The sequence below is a fragment of the Carassius carassius genome, chromosome 21 (assembly GCF_963082965.1).
Source record: "Carassius carassius chromosome 21, fCarCar2.1, whole genome shotgun sequence".
NCBI lineage: Eukaryota > Metazoa > Chordata > Actinopteri > Cypriniformes > Cyprinidae > Carassius > Carassius carassius.
The window spans coordinates 20,238,502-20,257,848 of NC_081775.1; the positions used below are offsets into that span (position 1 = coordinate 20,238,502).

General features: G+C 35.5%; 2 protein-coding genes across 3 annotated transcripts; both read right to left on the bottom strand.

Moving 5' to 3' along the window:
* Window positions 1-906: 906 nt before the first annotated feature.
* On the bottom strand, window positions 907-10,995 carry tpd52l2a (tpd52 like 2a). 2 transcript variants are annotated; one of them, XM_059503725.1, is made up of 8 exons: window positions 10,812-10,995; window positions 8,539-8,636; window positions 7,633-7,781; window positions 6,343-6,390; window positions 3,961-4,062; window positions 2,668-2,691; window positions 1,958-2,006; window positions 907-1,855 (listed from the first exon to the last, which is right to left on the bottom strand). In XM_059503725.1, exons 1-8 carry the CDS (start codon window positions 10,828-10,830, stop codon window positions 1,787-1,789), a joined length of 558 nt encoding a protein of 185 aa, XP_059359708.1. In that variant the 5' UTR covers window positions 10,831-10,995; the 3' UTR covers window positions 907-1,786. The 2 variants fall into 2 exon arrangements, with proteins under 2 accessions (XP_059359708.1, XP_059359709.1); XM_059503726.1 differs by lacking the exon at window positions 2,668-2,691 and having other exon boundaries at window positions 10,812-10,992.
* A 2,976-nt stretch (window positions 10,996-13,971) lies between these two features.
* On the bottom strand, window positions 13,972-19,089 carry dnajc5aa (DnaJ (Hsp40) homolog, subfamily C, member 5aa). The gene is made up of 5 exons (XM_059503730.1): window positions 18,942-19,089; window positions 16,156-16,287; window positions 15,433-15,646; window positions 14,481-14,652; window positions 13,972-14,372 (listed from the first exon to the last, which is right to left on the bottom strand). Exons 2-5 carry the CDS (start codon window positions 16,263-16,265, stop codon window positions 14,260-14,262), a joined length of 609 nt encoding a protein of 202 aa, XP_059359713.1. The 5' UTR covers window positions 16,266-16,287; window positions 18,942-19,089; the 3' UTR covers window positions 13,972-14,259.
* Window positions 19,090-19,347: the final 258 nt, after the last annotated feature.

Consider the following 19,347-nt stretch of genomic DNA (forward strand, 5'->3'; position numbering starts at 1 on the left):
GTGGTGTTACCAGAAAAGACAAATCAGTCTAAATCCAGACTTTTTAAAATGGAGGCTGCCATCATGATGATATCAAGATCAGGGGACATTTTGGAAATACTAAGAAGTATGTATATATATATTTTATATATATATTTATATTTATATATATTTATATAAGTATATATATATTTTTTTAAAACAATTGAATAAAATTGTAAATGTTAAATCTATATTGACAATATAACCACTTTATTAAAAATGTTATATTGTTGCAATTACATATCTCTCTAAGGTATGGCAGGAACATTCATATTTTGTTACAAATGCAATCTCTAAAACTCAATTAAAAATGTATTTAAAAAAAAAGAAAATAACTATTAACAGTGCAGATATTGTGTTTACCCTACATTTTATGATTTCTTGGTATTTAAAGTTAATTTCAACTGTTGTAAAGTTTGTTCACCACAAATGAAGAATGACCCCTTTATTCTATTTTTATTCTAACTACTTGCTTAATTTAAAAAGAAAAAGAGCCTTTAATACTTTTTACTTATTTTCTTTTTATTTATTATAAATAATCACCTTCTAGCATTTTCTATTATTTTTCTGTTCTGTTGACTTGTTTTATTTTTATTATAAAACAAAACAAAACAAGCAAACAAACAAACAAACAACAACAAAAACTTGCTATGTATACTGTGTTGGGCAAAGCCTGCCTTCACGGTCCTCTTTTTGGAAAGCGAAAATATGTATAGATACGATTTTAATACAGACCGCTCAAAAGAACACGGAGGTTTGCCGCCACCTGCTGTCTGATATAAATGTTGACCATTAATTGTAAGTCACAACCATGAAGTAAAGTTGCATGAAATGTAAGGTTTATTCTGAATGTAAGTGTGTGCGTGGACAGATCAAACCACAATATTCTCGTTATTTCTTTGTCTTTAATAAACCCTGAACGGTGTAGTATGTTACAGCCACAAAGCATCAAACATGTAAACAGTAGTAAGCTCAGTATGGTAACATTATCTTCCAGATCATTGCATGGACAGTGAATAAATAATTAACTCACACTAAACTTTTTAAAAGGTAATGAGAAGAAACAAGTGGTATTAATAGCTCGAATCTCAAAACATTTCTGCTAGAACATATTGTAGTATTTTTTTGTTATTCAACTGGGGAAAACTCAAAACAGATAAAGACAATAAAATAAATGTGAATAATTTAGTACACACCTGGTGCTTCAGTCTTGTCACAAGAAAAGCTTTAGCACCTTTTCCCCTGAGTAACAAGCAGGGTGATAATAACCAGTGCAATATTCATTGTAGGAAGCATGTAACAATAATAAACAGTGGCAACGAAGCAGGCTGAAGAAGCCTGATGTGTTTTCGGACATTCTAAGTGTGAGATGTGCAAAGATTTTACCTCTTCATGCTGATCGTAACAGACCATTTACTACTCAAGTTTCAAAGAAGCCCCTAGTTTGACTAGATAAAATATGACAATAGATTAAAGGTAATTAGATGCACAGAAAAAAATCGAACAGTCCCAAAAAGCGTTATCCAGTTTTAATATTCTAATTTAAGAGGTTTTGTTTGGCTATATTGCATAATTCAAGGGTGAGAGTTGTTAAGTAATCATTATCTCTTCGCATGTTGGCATCTTGGTTTCTTAAAGCATCGTTTTCTTTCTGTACATTCATTTGAAGGTAACTTAGCAGTGGAGAGACTGGAGTGTATTTGGCTGCAGCGTTAAAGAAGGATAACCGATATCAGTTTTTGGTCATGAGGTTGTTGCTTCCTGCTCAGAAAGGAGTGTTGTTGCTGGTTGGCGAATGGTCGCTCTCTCCATTTGATCGCCCCATTACTTTGTACTTTGAGAGGAACATACACTATTGTCATTATCAACAACAGAAATGAACGGTTGTGCAAAATAGAAACTAATCAATGGAGGGGAAAAAATGAAAAGCTCTAACCTTCATATTCTCCACCTTGTCCTCAAAGGATTTAAAGCTTGGCGAGTTCCTGAGGAGATATTAAAAAGTATTAATATCTAAAAAACTAGGTTGAGTTTTATTTTATTTTTTACATGCAACCTACAGTAAGATGCAAAGGAAAAAGCTGATGCAAACAGACATCTTTAAGACTTACAAAGGAAAAAAAGAAAGACTTTTCTACCCCTTTAGGTGAAGCAGTGCTGACAGAGCTCTACCAACCACAAGAAGTGAAAAAGCATTCGCTTTCCATGCAAAAAAATAGATCTGCATCTGAAATATGTTGCTGGTTGTCTATCTACTATTAAAGTCTTAAGGTCACAATGCTGACCATCCCTTTGGTTCTACCCGATACTTTTTTTTGTACCTGTTGTACTTCTTTATTGCTTCTTGTGCAAATATAAAGCTATGAGCTATTTTCTACAAAAAGTATATACAAACTTGTTGCAAATGGTAGTTTTATAATAATATTACATGTTACTATTAACAAGTATTAGAATTTTCCTCAGCATGGAAGTTGACTAAAAGAGATTTGTACATAAGGTGAAAGACAGCGCGTTCAGATATTAATATGCAGAGGTGAAGGGCTGGTACTTTACCATAGAATGCTCTAGAAATCTTCATAGGAGACCTCAGAAAGAAGACGGCTGCCATCAGTGCAGGCTCTTGTATAGCTCTTGTATAGCTCTTACCCAGAGTTAGAGTACGGCAGAGCCCTGAGCAGCCCGAACGCAGCAGTGTGGAGAAAAACACAGCAATAAACAGAAGAACCACTTCAAACCGCTATCAGAACATAGTTTTGATGATATATACAGACAGGAGAAACAAGCTGTGCAAATACAGGTTATAAAACAGGATGTTAGTTGGCGCTACACTACTGTTTAAATGTTTGGGGTCAGCAAGATTTTTCTGTTCATTTAAAAGAAATCTAACACTTATTCACCAAGGATGCATGGAGCACAACAGTCTTCAACACTGATAATAAATACGTTTCCTGATCGAAAATCACGAGTAATGGCTGCTGAAAATTCAGCTTTGCCAATCCATTTAAAACAGAAAACTGAAATATTTCACAATTTTACAGTTTATACAGTATTTTTAATCAAATACATGCAGCCCTGGTGAGTATAAGAGAGTGTAAAATTCTTACTGACCCCATTTTTTTATAACAGTAGTGTATGTATCAGCTTAGATAGTCAGAGGAGCAAAACAAGTATATGCACAGTAAGCATTATCACACAATTTGAAAAGCTATGCAAATGTAGAACCTGTTTGTTTGGCATCAAACCAGAGCAGAATGTCTCATTTTGATAAGCTCTGTTCCTTGACATGGTGTTCAAAACAAACTGTTTCGCTGCTAAACAGCACAGCCGTCTGGAGATTTTCCACCATACAAGTATCTCATTAATACAGCAACTGACAGTCAGAGACTGTTGGCTATTAGTCCAAGTCTGAAGACAGATGCCTGGCTAAAATGTGTTGAATATGAAAGTCTTTTTCATTTTTGAATTAGTACGACCAGCCTATTTCAGTTTAATATTAAATCAAAACTGACCACATTTTCCTTTTTAATGGTCTTATTGAGCATGATTCATCAGTGCATATTATTTCAAATAAATTATTGCCATGTTACGGCAGAATGGTATATTTTCAAAGCTTTTATTCAAGTATTCTTTATGTTTTATCATTGAAAATATAAGGGCCATTTTATCCTACCAAGACCAGACTGAAAAGAGGATCTGCACCCTATTTTCTTTATATATATTTTTTTAGAATACAACTTTGAAACAGGAAGTCATAAGATCTTCAAACAATCAGAACAAAGGAAAACAACCATCATACAAGGAATATGAGAAATCACAGAGTAACGGAAAATACGTTCATGAGATGGAAGAAGAAGAAAAAGATTGGAGATTGAGATTACTAGTAGAAGGAGAGAAAAAAACAGTGAGTAAAGGTATGCAGAGGAGGAATATATAGTTCACCTCATCTCTCCAAATCGGTTTCTGATGGCAGAGCCCACCGAGGAGAACGCAGCTGATGTTATGTGACCTGCCTGAGACAGAGTCTCCTGAGTCCTCTTATAGCTAAAAAGTAGAGAGACAGAAGAATTTCTCTTTTTAGCAGTTGTCAGTTATCTTTTTGAACATACCAGTTGACATTGAACTACTGTAGCTGACAGCTCAGATAGAGAGGCAACTAAGAACCAAGACAGCAAAAGAAAATTCATTTTAGAGGTGAATGCATCAAGAACTTATCAATATTTTTAGATGAATAAAATGGCCATGCAGCTAAAGATTTAAACTAAACTTCAAATTTGAAATTTCCTGCTAACCTCTAAAAGTTATAGAATTAACATTATAGTGTGTAATTTGTTCACTTTATGAAATACTGTTCAAAAGTCTGGGGTCTGAAAAACGTTTCAATGTTTTTGAAAGAAGTCTCTTATGCTCACCAAGGATGCATTTATTTGATCAAAGAGTAAAAACAGTCATTTGAATTTGTTTTCAATTTGTAAAATTTTTAAAATATAATTTATTCCTTTGATGGCAAAGCTGAATTTTCACCATCCTTCAGAAATCATCCTAATACGTTGATTTGGTGCTGAAGAAATGTTTATTATCATTACTACTGTTGAAAACTTACACTGTTAAACTTGAAAGTTACACTCCCTAATATTTCTGTGGAAACAGTGATACATTAGATTTTCAGGATCCTTTGATGAATAGAAAGTGCATTTATTAAAAATATAAACCTTCTGTAACAGAAATGTCTCTACATTTAATGCATCCTTGGTGACTTAAAATATTAAATTTGTTTTGAAATGACATAAGGCTAAATGAATGAAAGAATCAGGATTTTCAGGTGAATTAATCATATAAGAGAACTAAACGCTAACAGGACTAACTATCTAGACACCTGTGTGTCCATCTTTTTGCACCAGATGCTGCTGTCTGAATCTCTTTGTACAGAATCTGCACCTGGATTGAACACACATTATAATCCTGATTACACACACGTCAAACACAAGTGTACAGATTCATATACAGACAAGTGCACACTATTTATAACACAATCAGATGCACAAGCATGTAGATAAGCACCTGTCCATTAAATAAAATACACCGTTTTTTCACACAGTTCTTTCAGTCTCTCAGGTGTAAAGTAATCTCTGAAGCAAACAAGTACACAGCCACAGAGAATCCCTCACACAGTCCTCTAATGACCTTAGGTACGGCTAAGCCAATTTACTTTGGAAAAATCCCATCATGTGTTTTCAAATTCAGCTTTCTCAGCACATGCCCCAAGCACAAACACTACACCCTTCCAAACTGCACAACCTGCCCTTTCTATATAGTCTCAAGGTCTGAGATGAGACAATATCACAGAAATGCATGAAAGAGAAATGTCTGACAAGGCGGTTAGTGTAGCAGCTATGGATCTGGGTTGGTAACACACACACACACACACACACACACACACACACACACACATCACACACCACACACACACACCACACACACGCGTATGTTTGATATCATTTATTTAGATCACTGTGCCAATAAAGATGATGCCCCTAAAATAATCCTCAATAAAATCATTCTTTATTAAAATCTTTATTAAGCTTTGTTTCAGAGTAAAGACTATGTGTCCTTACAGTCTTCTGATCTGTTTGACACCAGAGGGGTCTAATGGGTCACATCATGACGCTTAGGAAAGTTTGTGTTAGTGTCACTGAGAAGCTTGTTGTTTTGTTTCTTAAACCAAAGTGACATCAGTGCTCTTACAAGATTAAAGTCTCTCAATCTGAGCAGAAAGGTTTGCAACCTATTTCAGGGATAAAGTGCTGAGTTCTGTTTTATAGGCCAGGACAAAAATAACAATGCTGAAGCATCACATTAATGTATTCATTTATCATGTGTATATTAATTTTAAATTTAGCTTAATATATTGGGTAACATTTTACTTAACAGTGTCCTTTGTTACATACGTTACATGAACTTAGTATAATAATAACAACAGTAAATTATGCATAATTACAAGCAACTAACCCTAAACCAAACCTTAATACAAATCCTATAGTAAGTATATGTTGTTAATTAATATTATATAGTATATATTATATATATTATAATATTATAATATTAATAGTAATATTACTACTTAATTGCATAATTACATGGTTACAAGGACACCTTAAAATAAAACAAAACCATACATATTCATATGGCATATGGTTTGAAATATTGAACAAAACCTACATAAAAATAAAATCCACATGACAGTCACCAAACGCAGGCGCATTTTGAACATTTAAAAATAAAATGTATTCAATCTAAAATGAAACCAACAAAAATCAAACTCACGCATCAGAATGTCCAATTTCTTCAAGTGTGGCCGAAGCGGTAAGGTATCTACAAAAACAAATTTCCACATCATTAACATATAATGACCGTACAAAAGTTCTGTTTCAATTTTGTGAACTGTGCACGCTGCAACAAACTTATGGATGTCAAAACATTTTGACATCAGACCTTAAATTGATAAAAACAAAAGGTAATAATAATAATTTGAATTGCTTAGAAAGGAATGGTGCTGGACCAGAACACAAGCCTAAACATTAAAGATGACAACACTAGCGTTTAAACATACTGATCTGAATGCACATCACTTCAAACACAACCACCCAGGGATGTTGAAAAACTCCTAAAACAGGTTTGGGGATGACTTTTCTTTTAAGTACTATGGCTTAGCAGTATAAAACCCTGCTTGGCACTAATATGTGAGCTATTTTTGTGTATACATCATCTGCACATTACTGAGCACTAATCTCAAAATATTCTGTTAAAGGGAATCAAAAACCTTCCTCAACGTTACAAGCAAAGATGACAAAATAACCTTGAAGTATGTTATTTTTATTTTCTCTTATTTCCTCAGATTTTTGTTCTTACTTAGTTTATTCTATTTTTCTTAAACTTCACAGAGCATCAGAAGCTAGCCAGCTTCATTGTTCAAGTAATATAATCAACACTAATAAAACACAGAACTTGATACGTAAACTGTTTATTACATCTCTTCATTATTAAGGATGAGATATATGCTGTCATAATATATTGGTAATTAGAACACAATCTTTTATTTTATTTTCATTGACTGATTGATTGAGAGCTGGCAAACTCCCATTTTTAGAAAGGGAACACAGTAACTCAGAGTCAGGCGTGGGATCATGGGAAGGGCCAGCAAAGAATACAACTCAAAAAGAAACAAGAAGGTAGCAGGTCCACACCCAGCAAACAGAATCACAAGACCAAGCAACAACACCCAAAGAATAGAAAACTCACAAATTAGAGGAGGAAACTCTACGATTCAAGTCTTTCAAGAGTTTGTGAGGTTCTCATATAACTAGAAGCAGAAACAGTTTAGCTCAGACGTAAGTGAATTAACCCTAACACCAAAGATTAGATTTAAAAAAAAATAAGAATAGAGATATGAATTTGGTATATATAATATATTTATATTGATGTCCCATCATCGGGCACTTTAAGAGATTCAAACAGCACATGTATATAAACACAGCATGACATTAGAAAAGACAGATGAAGGTTAAGGTGATGTTTAGTCAGAGTGGACAGGTTTAACAAACAGGAAGTACTCACGCATTGGAGCACTGAACTTCATGCCAGCCTTTGGTGAGGTTCTGTTTGATTTCGGAGAGGGGACCGATGCCAAGTCTGCGCTTGAGCTCAGCGGCGTGCCTCTCCTTCACCAGGATAACCTGTCTCAGTGTCTGAATCTCGTCCTCCACCTGACACAGAAAAGTACAAGATAAAACTAATCAAATGATTAGAATTTACAATTAATTGTTAATTAGAGCTTCCAGGGCTCAACAACTGGCCTTACCATAAAATAAAAATATTTTAGCACTGAAGCACCAAAATGTGTATTTTTATATGTGAGAAAGAATATTTTTAATAGTTTTCGAAATACAAAACATAAATATATTTAATATAAATAGTAATTTTTCATATTTTGCAGAATATCCAAAGCTGTTCTTTTCTATTCACAAAAGCACTGAATGTATATTGTATTTTTTATAAAGATATTTGTGAAATAACTTCCTAATAAAAAATGCACTTCAAATACAGTACATTATACAACACCAAGAAAACCAGCTTTTACATCTGAGCTGAATTCTAGCAAAACACTTCAGTTAAAATGGTTAAAAGGTGAGATGAAAGTAAGTCATCTCATCATCTTTACCACAGGATTACGATCAAAATTGTTAAACAATTCAACCAGTTGAACATGTTAACTTCCACTTGAACAAGTTCAAACGTGTGGCTTTGACAAGTGTTTTTAGGATGTGGTTTGGACAGTCACTCAGATTATCAGCATAAAAATAAAAAAAAGTAATATAGCTTTTTACTTCTCCTTTATTTCATTAAATTTCTCTCGTTGATAAGAAATACCTAAGCATCTGCAGCCTTTGTAAATTGTAATGTTCATGGCTTGGCTGTGCTAAAAATGTAAAGGTTCAGGGAGGAAGAGAAAGCCTGCGGTACCTTGGTGAGCTCCACCTGTATCTCTTCTGCCTCCTTCTCTGTCAGGCCTGGTGGTAGCGTCCCTGCACTGGCTTCACCTGTAGATGACTTTGAAGAGCCTATAGACAAATAAAAAAAATGAAGGATTCAGGGCAGAAGAGCTGATATACTGATACTGTGGGTCTTCACATCAGTGCCACATGTTCAGGGGTGCACATTCAGACAGTGATGCCAAGAAGAACTACGGCTGTGTTTCTTTGTTTAAAACAGAGTAGTTACTCTAATTCTGGTTTTAAGTCAATCTCCAGCTAGGTCAACACTACATGTTCAGCTGTCAGGCCGGTGTAGCAGTCGATTCTGTTCCCCTCTGGAATTCCTGTTCCTCCTCGATGAAGTGCTTAGTGGGTTGCCAGGTCTGTGTAATAAATGTTACCAAAATTACAAAAACAATTGTTATAATCAAACATTTTCCCAAAGTATCACAATTCCACGGAAAAAAAGAGCAGAAATATTTAATTTGCAGATGTTCCTCCAGTTTCCAAGTTGATGGTAAGCAAGTGATAATTCCTCTACTTTAAATGCATTTCCATTTCCTATTATTCACATTAACACTTTTTTACACAAGACACAAGCCCACCTCAAGTGAGCGTAAAAACTTTTTTGCAAATGAAGGCATTTTTATTTGAAATTCAGCATTTCCATCACTCGATTCTGATGCAATACTTCAAAATGCTCATAACAGCAGGGTGATGCTATACTATACTTCACTGACTTAAAGCAACTAGCACATTGACAATGACCTGTTTTCCAATTTCAGTATAATTGGCGCCTATTCCTTCAATTGGGCCTTTAGAACATCACTGCACGTTATTGGTTTAGATTTGAACAATAAAGCCATTTCAGTAGATGGTATACTTCATCACATCTTCTCAAAAAACTATGTAAAGTTAAGAAAAGTGGTTGCTGGACAAAAAGAGGCCAGACAATTTTTTATTTTAGAGTTAGAACATAGTTGAACCGAAAAAAACAAGCTTGCTATTTTAGCTGGATTCTACTGGCCTGGAATGGGAATGGACATTGATAAATGGGTTAATAGGCTACATTTTTTTTTCCTTTTCAACATTGCTGTGAGACATATAAACTGATTATATTATGGAATGCATTTCTCGTGTGCTTATTTATGAACATCAGGTTTTGCGAAGCCAGTTTAGCAGACTGTCCATCACAGGACCCCAAGTACATCCCAAAGTGTGTATGTAAGCTTGTTATTCACAGACGTGCATGGGTTTTGAGATAGGGAAGTCATGAGGTCACAAATTTAAATGTATAAATGTTATTTTAATTTTAAGGTGGACAAGCCTCTGGAACTGCTGGGCATGGATTTAGTGAGGCAAGTCACCAGGACCGACAATGGAAATGAGTTCATTTGTGTCCTGGTTGACTGTTACACAAAATAGCCGATGCTATTCTGAATAAATCTGAAGCAGTTGTTGGTTTAGTTTGGGGCACCAAAGATAATTCTTTCTGACCAAGGCACAGAGTCTGTTAACAAGGTTTGTAGTTTATTGAAAGAAGAAAAAAAAAGAAAAATCAGTATCCATAAAAATGGATGAAACGGTGTGCATAGGATTTTGATTTGTACACAACATTTATGGTCCAATGTATATTTATTATAATGTATGTTTTGCACACAACACACACAAGGATTTTTAAGCTTTCAGTGCACACATAAATACAACAACAGCAAGACATATAATAACAAATAAAGTACAAGACAGTATAAAACAGAATAGCCAAAGCCTTAAGCATCACATTGAAATGGGTAATTAATTTGATTGGAAAAAATAAACTGAATTAAATTTCAATTTGAAAAACCTCTTATTAACACTACTTTCAAGTTTCAAATTAAATACGGTATTTTGAACCATGTGACTTTGGGTACATCCAGTTGTTCTTGCGCACGCTAGTTTTGATCGTACGTATGGTAACTAGGCAACTACACAAGAATTGTAGTATGGTTGCGTAAAGGGAATCAGACATTCCAAAGGGAACCGAATCCTGGCACACAATGTGCAGATAGTTTTAGCACACCCTACTAAAGCCACTACGATTAAACCCACAAAAAACATTATTAAAAGGAGTTTCTCAATAATATTTACGGTTTTCCTCACTCTCTTAACAACTCTTTAAATATGAGTATTATATTGGCGCCACCCACTAGACACGCATCTTTACCTATGATCTTTACTGCACCTGCTCAAAGCACAGAAACCTCGGCTACAGACGACACTTACCGTGCTCAGAGGAGTCCATTTCGTATCGAATACGATCTTCGATTATGTTCACCTACGTGTAAACATATGTCACTGCTGTATTTTGAGATGATGGAAAAAGAAAGTTCACCCTGCTCGACCAGGCTCCACATTTAACTAGTGACGAGCTTGAGTTTCCGGAGCGCCTGTTATGACGTCACCACGCCCTACGTTTACGTCCATGCGCTTCGAACTACGTTATTATGGTTAATATTCATTGTTTAAAACATATACCATCATTTATTTATTTATTTAGAAGTACCAGTAACCAAATCTTTGTACAAATATAGATTTGGTTGCTTGTAGGCTAGCTCTAAATGATTATTTTTCATTGCACTAACATTATAATCGAGGTAAACACTTCTTTCATAAACATAGCAATGCGGATAATTTTAAGGAATTAACATAGACTGTATAAAGGGAATTAAGCAAAGGTCTAAACGTAAAAATAAAAAATATATAGTTTATTATATATTATAAAATTATACAAATTTTTATAAACTGACTATATAGATTGGCTGGGGTTCTCTCACACTTATTTTTTGTCATTTTGTAGTTTTTATTTTAAGAAGACTACACTCAACCACATCAAATGTTCATAACCATTTATTTTACACCAGCAAATAAATGTTTTTCTTTTCTTTTCTTTTAGTCATACAATAACCATGCTACAACATAAAGGTCTAGTATTATTCTTTTTAATAATTCAGTGTATGTACAAGAGACCTTCACTATAGAACTATCAGTAGCATAGTTTCAGAGTCAAATTTATGTAACATACCATTTGAAACAAGGACAGTTCATTATAAACATGACAAAAATAAGATAAATAAAATGAAAAAAGCATAAAATTACCATTTCACTATAATTACAATAAACAATTTCTCTTCTTTCTGAAGACATATGCAACAATTTCCTGACCATTTTTCTGAAGTATATTTGTTTTTTTCTCCTTTAAGATAGGTTCATTCAACATAAAATCCAACATTTTAATGACTAAGCCATACTCTTTATATGAGTGTAGTTCTGATACAGACAATGCACAGGAAAAAATACCACAGAGGCTAACATCCATTAAAAAACATCTACAGCATTGGAAACGAGAGAATGAGAAAGACAGCAAGAGAGAGGAGAAAGAAAGCAGACAGTGACTGAAGATACTATTGTACTCCATAATGAAATGTAAACAGTTAAATGAAAAAATCATTGGCCTTTGAAGAGTAACTAGAAAAAGTGAATGAACATGGCTGGTGACATTTGTATTCGGCTCCAGTTAGAGCTGACACGGAAAATAAGAACAGACAGATGACAAATAAAATTCAGACATGCCCACGTAAACAAGCAGTGAGTAAAAAGCATGGGTTAATATGGCATTGATGGTCATTTTAGTGTTTGTAATTGCAGATTCAGAAAATCAGGTTTGGTATAAGAAGGTTTTTAAAGCACTTTCAGTTGTACTTGAAGAGGGAACTGACTGTGTGCATCGAGGCGACTTAAGCTGTTGGTGACATCACCGCACACACACACACACACACACACACACACACACACACACACACACACACACCATCTTTTTCACAATTTCACTGAAAACAAAGCGTAAACATAATCAAGAGCAACACCATGAAGTTTAAGGATCATATTACTTAACTAGGCTATATGAAACAAATTTAGTTGAATGGTTTAGTTGAATCTTTTGAGGGATAATGCCACATCTCGGAGGCAGCTCAGAGGAGAATCTATCAAATAAATGCTAGACTTACAGCATTAAGCCTTAGCTGCTCAAATGATCTTAAGGAAAGACTTAAAGGAAAGAGCAAATGCAAAGAAAAAAAGTGTGAAAAGGACTATTAATATTTTCTGCATTATTTTCATGACTATTAAGAATATATCTCTATATCCTTATTACTGCAAAAGTACAATCCCATGACCACTACTGTAATTAAAATGTTATGTTACTTAAATGCTAGTTAATTAAATTAGCAAATTAAATGTACATTTTGTAAAATCCAGACAAAATAATTTTCATTATGTCCTTTCAGGTTTGAGAGGTTGGACTTTAAAAGTGTATCCAGATGCTTGTAGTGTTAAAATAACTTTGCCACTTCAATAAATAAATCTGATGACCAAAAATCATAAATGGCTACCACTCAGGAATGCATGTCTTAAAAATACAAGCATATCTCACAATAGACCGTATATCTTGGCATAGGGAGTCTCAAGTGACCACAAGAGGCCATTACCACACACACACACACACAAAAAAAGTTCTCTTAACTATACGCGGCACAACTAAAATATAAAAATGACCAAAATATACATATATTGTATATACACTTGATGTGTGTAGATTGTATATCTATATAAAAAATGTCTCATCTGTTATAGTTTCCACCTTACGTACACACTCACTGTGATATGACACTATGGGAGTTTATACCAGATTGTATTCACAATTCCCTTTTAATGAGAGAAAAGAGACACAAGTGGGCCAAAGTGAGCTTAACACTAAGACCAAAGCTGAGAGCCCAAACATGTTATCGCACATCAACGAACACCCTACACACTACACAGAGATGACTGTTAAATCCATTCCATATATAGAGAAGAGTCCTTAGTTTGGCTCAGCTTGTTGCAAATGGGTCTCAGAATAAGACAAAAAAAAAAACACCCAACACCCAGATGTAAATGAGCCCAATACTAAGAAGAAATGAAATATTATCAATTGCATCATTTGTATCTCTCTCCCTCAAAAAATCCAATTAATGTTGAATGCGGTTGTGAAATAAAAAAATAAATAAATAACGGAATCTAGTGACACAAAGCGATTCAAGATTCAAACTAATGGTAAACCAGGAAGATTGGCGAGGTATGCGAACTGAATATTTGAGATTTTAAAAAGGAAATATATTCCTGCTGTTTATCAGCGCAGTCACACTAGTCTTCGAGTCAACTTTAAACTACACTCAAGTACTTATAAATGGGAACAAACATTTCATGTCAATAAATATAGCGAAAACTGCGAAAAATTCATTAAATTAAGTCGAGGAACAGTGCATGCCACAGGACGACGAGTAAATTTGGCTGGAGGAGCAAGGGAACGAGTGGAAGGCAAGATCGGAGATCAAATGCAACATACAGATCAGGGTAAACGACAGGATCTTTTTTATTAAGCTTAGTTTTTACGCTACGGTACGGTACGGTGAGGCGGATGAGAGCCACTCTTGTGTGGGTGATGGAAGTGGTGCGTGAATCAGGGACAGGATACGTTACAGAATTCAGCTCCTCTCTGGCTTTCCTCCTCTCAAAAACAGGCTTTTTTTTTGGGATGTAGTTGAAGGATTCTTTCCATTTATTTTTTTTCCCTCTGAGAGATGGCGCAGAGTGGTGAGAGACAATCCACAGGGTGAAGATGAGGAAGGCAGGGCATTTAATTTAAGCCGGTGTCAGTGTGGTAAGTAGTATGGTAACCGTCAGACGTTAGCTGGGTGGTTTCTGTGGCAGAGGAGGGCTGCAGCATGATGGGCTCACCTCCACCTGCCTCTGCAGAAAGATTTCATCAGGACATATTGGTTTAAACAAGGAATCAGGAGGATCATAGGAGTAGCTGTTTGAAGGTGGCATGTTATGTGTATATAGCACACATCTAACCTCTCTCATCGGACTGCAGTTGGGCCTCTAAGTCTTCAGGGGAAACATATAATTCCTGTTCCTGTCCCTCAGGTGGCCGTGGTTTACATCTCCCACAGCAGCAGTTACAACAACAGCACAGGCAACAGCAGAAGTAGCAGCCTGTCGCCAGGCCACAAAAAATAAACAGAGCCTGTAGGGGGAGACAGAGATCAACAACAAATTAGGCCCCATTTACACTGCATGGTTCAAGTGACCCAAATCCAATTTTTTCCTCTCATGTGGCACCGATCGGAAACCACAAATGGATTCCGATGTTCTCAGATCGGATTCAGGCCTCATTCATATGTGGTAATAAATCGGATATAAATCGGATATGTGCATTTGCGTGTGCCATGTTAGCAGACAAATCAGAAATTCCCCAGTAAATGCGAGTCGTACGTCATAAAAAAAAAATGACGTCAACTCAGGTGGACACCACCAACTGAGATCACATGACTTATTATCGGCGCGGAATTCGCCCAGGCTGCAACAAGGGCTCCTCTTTTTTTCTCCGCCGTACGAGACCAATGTTTTGCATCTGCATCTATTGAATTTCGTGAGGTTTTACTTCCTTTTCTGGGTCAGAACGTCTACATTTGGTAGTTTCAGCAGTGTATAGTGTAAATGCAAAAATCGGATACGGGACACTTTTAAAAGATGATGTAAGCGGGTCATCAAAAAAAACTGGATATAGTCAGAATATCGAATTTGGACATCAAGACCTGCAGTGTAAATGCAGCCTAAGAGTGAAAAAAACATTTGAAATGAATGTCAAATGTTTTTTTGAAAACCAAATCAGTATATTATAATGATTTCTCAAGGATCGTGTGACACTGAAGACTGGAGAAATGACTGCTGAAAATTCGGATTTGCCAGTACAGGAGCAAATTATTTTAAACCTTACACAATCAGCCAGAAGCTAGAGTCTTACCTTGGCCCACCAGCTGGATAGGACAAAGTAAGTGTTGACGTTCTCTTCTCCAAACTGTTCAGCCACATAAAGTCCCAGAGAGCCATACTTATCATAGATGTTTCTCTTCGTCGGGTCATTAAGGATGGCATGGGCGTTGTTTATCTCTTTAAACTTATCAACTGCCTCAGGGTTGTCAGGATTCTTGTCAGGGTGATATTTCAATGCCAATTTCCTTTAAAAGATAAAAAAGGACACATAAACTGCATTCAGATTTACACATTTTGAAACAAGGAAAAACAGTTGTTGTTTTTTGTATCAATATATAATATTTGAGTAACTGTTGCAAGATAAGTAATATTAATAAAAAATTAATGGAAATACATGTTATTGTATTGTTTCATTTGAATAGCAATTCTAAAGTAACCGTAAACAAATTATTAATTTGGTGTAACACTGAAACAAAAATATTAAAATACCTGTCAATATCACAAAAAATATTTTGTTTCTAATGAGTCAAGCAATGTTTACTAAACTGGAATATATATCAGTAGGCTAAAACGGTGCATGACAAACGGTCCCTCAATGCACTTAGTTTTATTGAGCTGCAGGCTTCCACATTGCTGTGTGCTGCATTTAACCTATAAACATCTGATGAAAAACTGATGCCAGTAAAAGTGAAATGAAGCAGAGCAGAACACTGTACAGGGATGCTGAGAAAACGACTGAGCTTCTCAAACACACCTGTATGACTTCTTGATGTCATCGACAGTGGCCAGTTTGTCGACACCCAGCACGTGATAGAGTGATTCTCCAGAAGTGGAGAGACTGCGCTGCCTCTGCTGCTCAGCCATGGCAAATCAGGTCCTCAACAATCTGAACACACAACATGCTGCATGCTAATATTACAGATCTCTTATAAAATACAAGGCATGAATACTGAAGCATTTAATTTGAACCACAGGGAACATCATTATGCAATATTTCCAAATGAGGACACTGGCCTAATGACAACTGACCTTATCACCATCACTATAAATCCAAAATAATGATGAATCCTTTTTATTTGCTTAAGGTCATCGATTGGTCTTTTCTTGCACTCTTCATAACAATATTGTTATTTCATATTTTATTCATACAGATTTATGATTGGAGCAGAAATCTTTTCCAACCCCTAAGTACTTTGCTGTTCTGATTAAATTGAACCAACAAAATATCATTCAGATGTCTGCTCTCATCAAAGTTCATCAACTTTTTATGAACCCTTAGAGTGGCTAAATATGTACAGATTATAAATTTGCCTCTAAAAAACCCAAGAGGACACAGAAAATGCATTATCAGATGAACATCAGACATGCAGAGAAAACATGTCTGATATTCCCCAGATCATAGTTTGAGGTTTAAACACTTAAACCACTCAAGATAATTAGTAGCTTAAATGGATTTCAAATTAATACTCAACTTGGAGATTAAACAGATCAGCTGGATCTTTTAAAGATGGCATAAAGGGCTCAAACAAAAATAAATATGCGGCTTCTGTCATAGCTTGATGTTCAGGCTAGTGACACAAGAACAGTATCACAAAGATGTTTTTTTTTTTTAATGACAACCTGCCTAACTACACACTAATACAGTGACGTTGAACAAACTATCATTACTACTGTAATGATGACATAACTAGCACGCTCTAGTGATCAGAAGCATTACTGATGATTCATCAGCTGACTCACACTTTTCCAGCTAATTATTTTGTGTTGATCCCCAGAAAGAGAAATGGATACCACAGGATATCACAGGTTTCAGTTTCCATATTGTCATGTGTAGACCGTAGATCTGAGCCTTATTATGGTGTGTAGGCTACCGAAGGACATAAAACACAAAGACTGACACAGTTTCATATTAGTAGAACAATAAAGCAAAGTGGTAATCTGTCCCTCCATGTGCTTGCTTGTCTCACCTTGTCTGGAGAGGCTTGGGTTTGTGTCAAATCAATCTTGTAAATCACAATAAGCTTTACTCAGCTGACTGTAGAACCTCTGATAGTTTACTCAGCACTGCCAGACACTAATAATTCAGACAAGCATTCAGGGTTCCTGAGGAAGAGTGGGAGACTCCTCAAAAGAATATATCTAGGCAATTGTGCATGTCAGATTAGTTCAGATTTGAAAAATCAAATAACTGCTTTGTTGCATTATTTATGATAGACCCCTAAACACCAAATTCTGTTGTGAACTCTGTGTTCTATAGGTAATGTGTCTTATATAGTAGTGTTTAATATAGATATTAATTATAAGCATCCCTATAGGATAAAAAGATGATAAAAATCCTCAGTATTGTAAATGTTGTGCTTTATGGTGCCACATTATCCAGAAGCATCGTGAGGATTCAGGAGCTGAAGAAAGGAACCTTTCAAACAGACCCACCCATGATCCTGAACATGGTGTCTAGGTTGACAGCTCACAAGATTTAGTAACAAAGCCAATAAGCAGGGATTCTTTAAAAGAACCGGCTCAGTCGATGTAGGACTCCACCTAGACGAATGGCTCTTTTGAGTCGGTTCTTTTATTAACTTCAAAACATATTGCTAGACCAGCTAGTGTAATTCTGGTATAACTGGCTGCTCAAATAGAACTGTATTTAAGTAATATTTTATAAAAAGTTATAATACCATTGCAGATGTTACCTATACACACACACACACACATATACATATATATATATATATATATACACATACATACATATATATATATACATATACATACATACATGTATATATATACATATACATATATATATATATATATACATATATATATATATATACATATATATATATATATATGCATTTAGTCTGCCTCTAAAATATGTGTGGTTCAGTGTAATCAAATGTGTAAACGTCTTCTTTCTGATTTCTGTTGTATTGAAATCTTAAATTATTTTATTACATGGCAACAGAGGAACCAGAATCGAATCGTTAAATTCCGCACGATTCTCATACCCACCGTTTCCAGATCGACACGCAACTGCGCTATTCGGTTCTGCATGAAAAAGAACGCTCGTTTTTATAACAACAAATGTATCACTGTGTGTCTGCATCAATGTATCTCTATTCAAATACAATGTTTACAAGAGACACAATACACATATGATTGATTAACTCATATTATAAAGCTGATGAGGGGCGATTTGCTGAATCTGAGCAACAAACGGCAGACCGTATTTTCTGTAAAAAAAAAAAGAAAAAAGAAAAAAAGATGATTGCGATCTTCTGTGTTGAAAGATTACTGCATTAGATTGCTTCACCAAACGTAAAGGGTTTACAGTTAATCTCTGACACGCATCACCAGTAAAGGCCCCGGTGATTTGCGGTCCAGCATCCATATTCTCTGGCCTGTTAGCTTCCCGTTCTTCCCGTTACACCACATAAGACCAATTCACCCAAGCCCACTAATAAATCACGAAAGCAGGCAAAACGTGTTTTTTTTTTTCTTAAGGTGTAACGTGGGTTTAACGCTTGCACCGCTTACCTTTTTGTCGTCCCCGGCGTCGTGATTAAATTCCGTGCGTTAAAGAAACCGATGTTAAATTTATGGTTGCATCCCCGTGAAGCGTAGCGCACCAGATGCAGCAAATCTCGCTCGGCTCCTCCCACCCATGACATCACCACAACGACGTGCGTATCACCCCCTGTAGAACTAGTCCCGGTGTTCTGACAAATAATGCTACCTATCAGATTATGCTACCAACACTGTATTTATCATACTGTAAGGGTAGGTTTAGGGTTGGAGTAGGTGTACATGTTAATAAAGCCTCACACCTTATTAATATCATGCATGAAGCAAAATCTGATAGGTAACACTTTTCGCTATCGAATTATGCTACCATTGGTTTTAATGGGAGGTAGCATTTTTCGACAAGGCAGCACAAATCGAC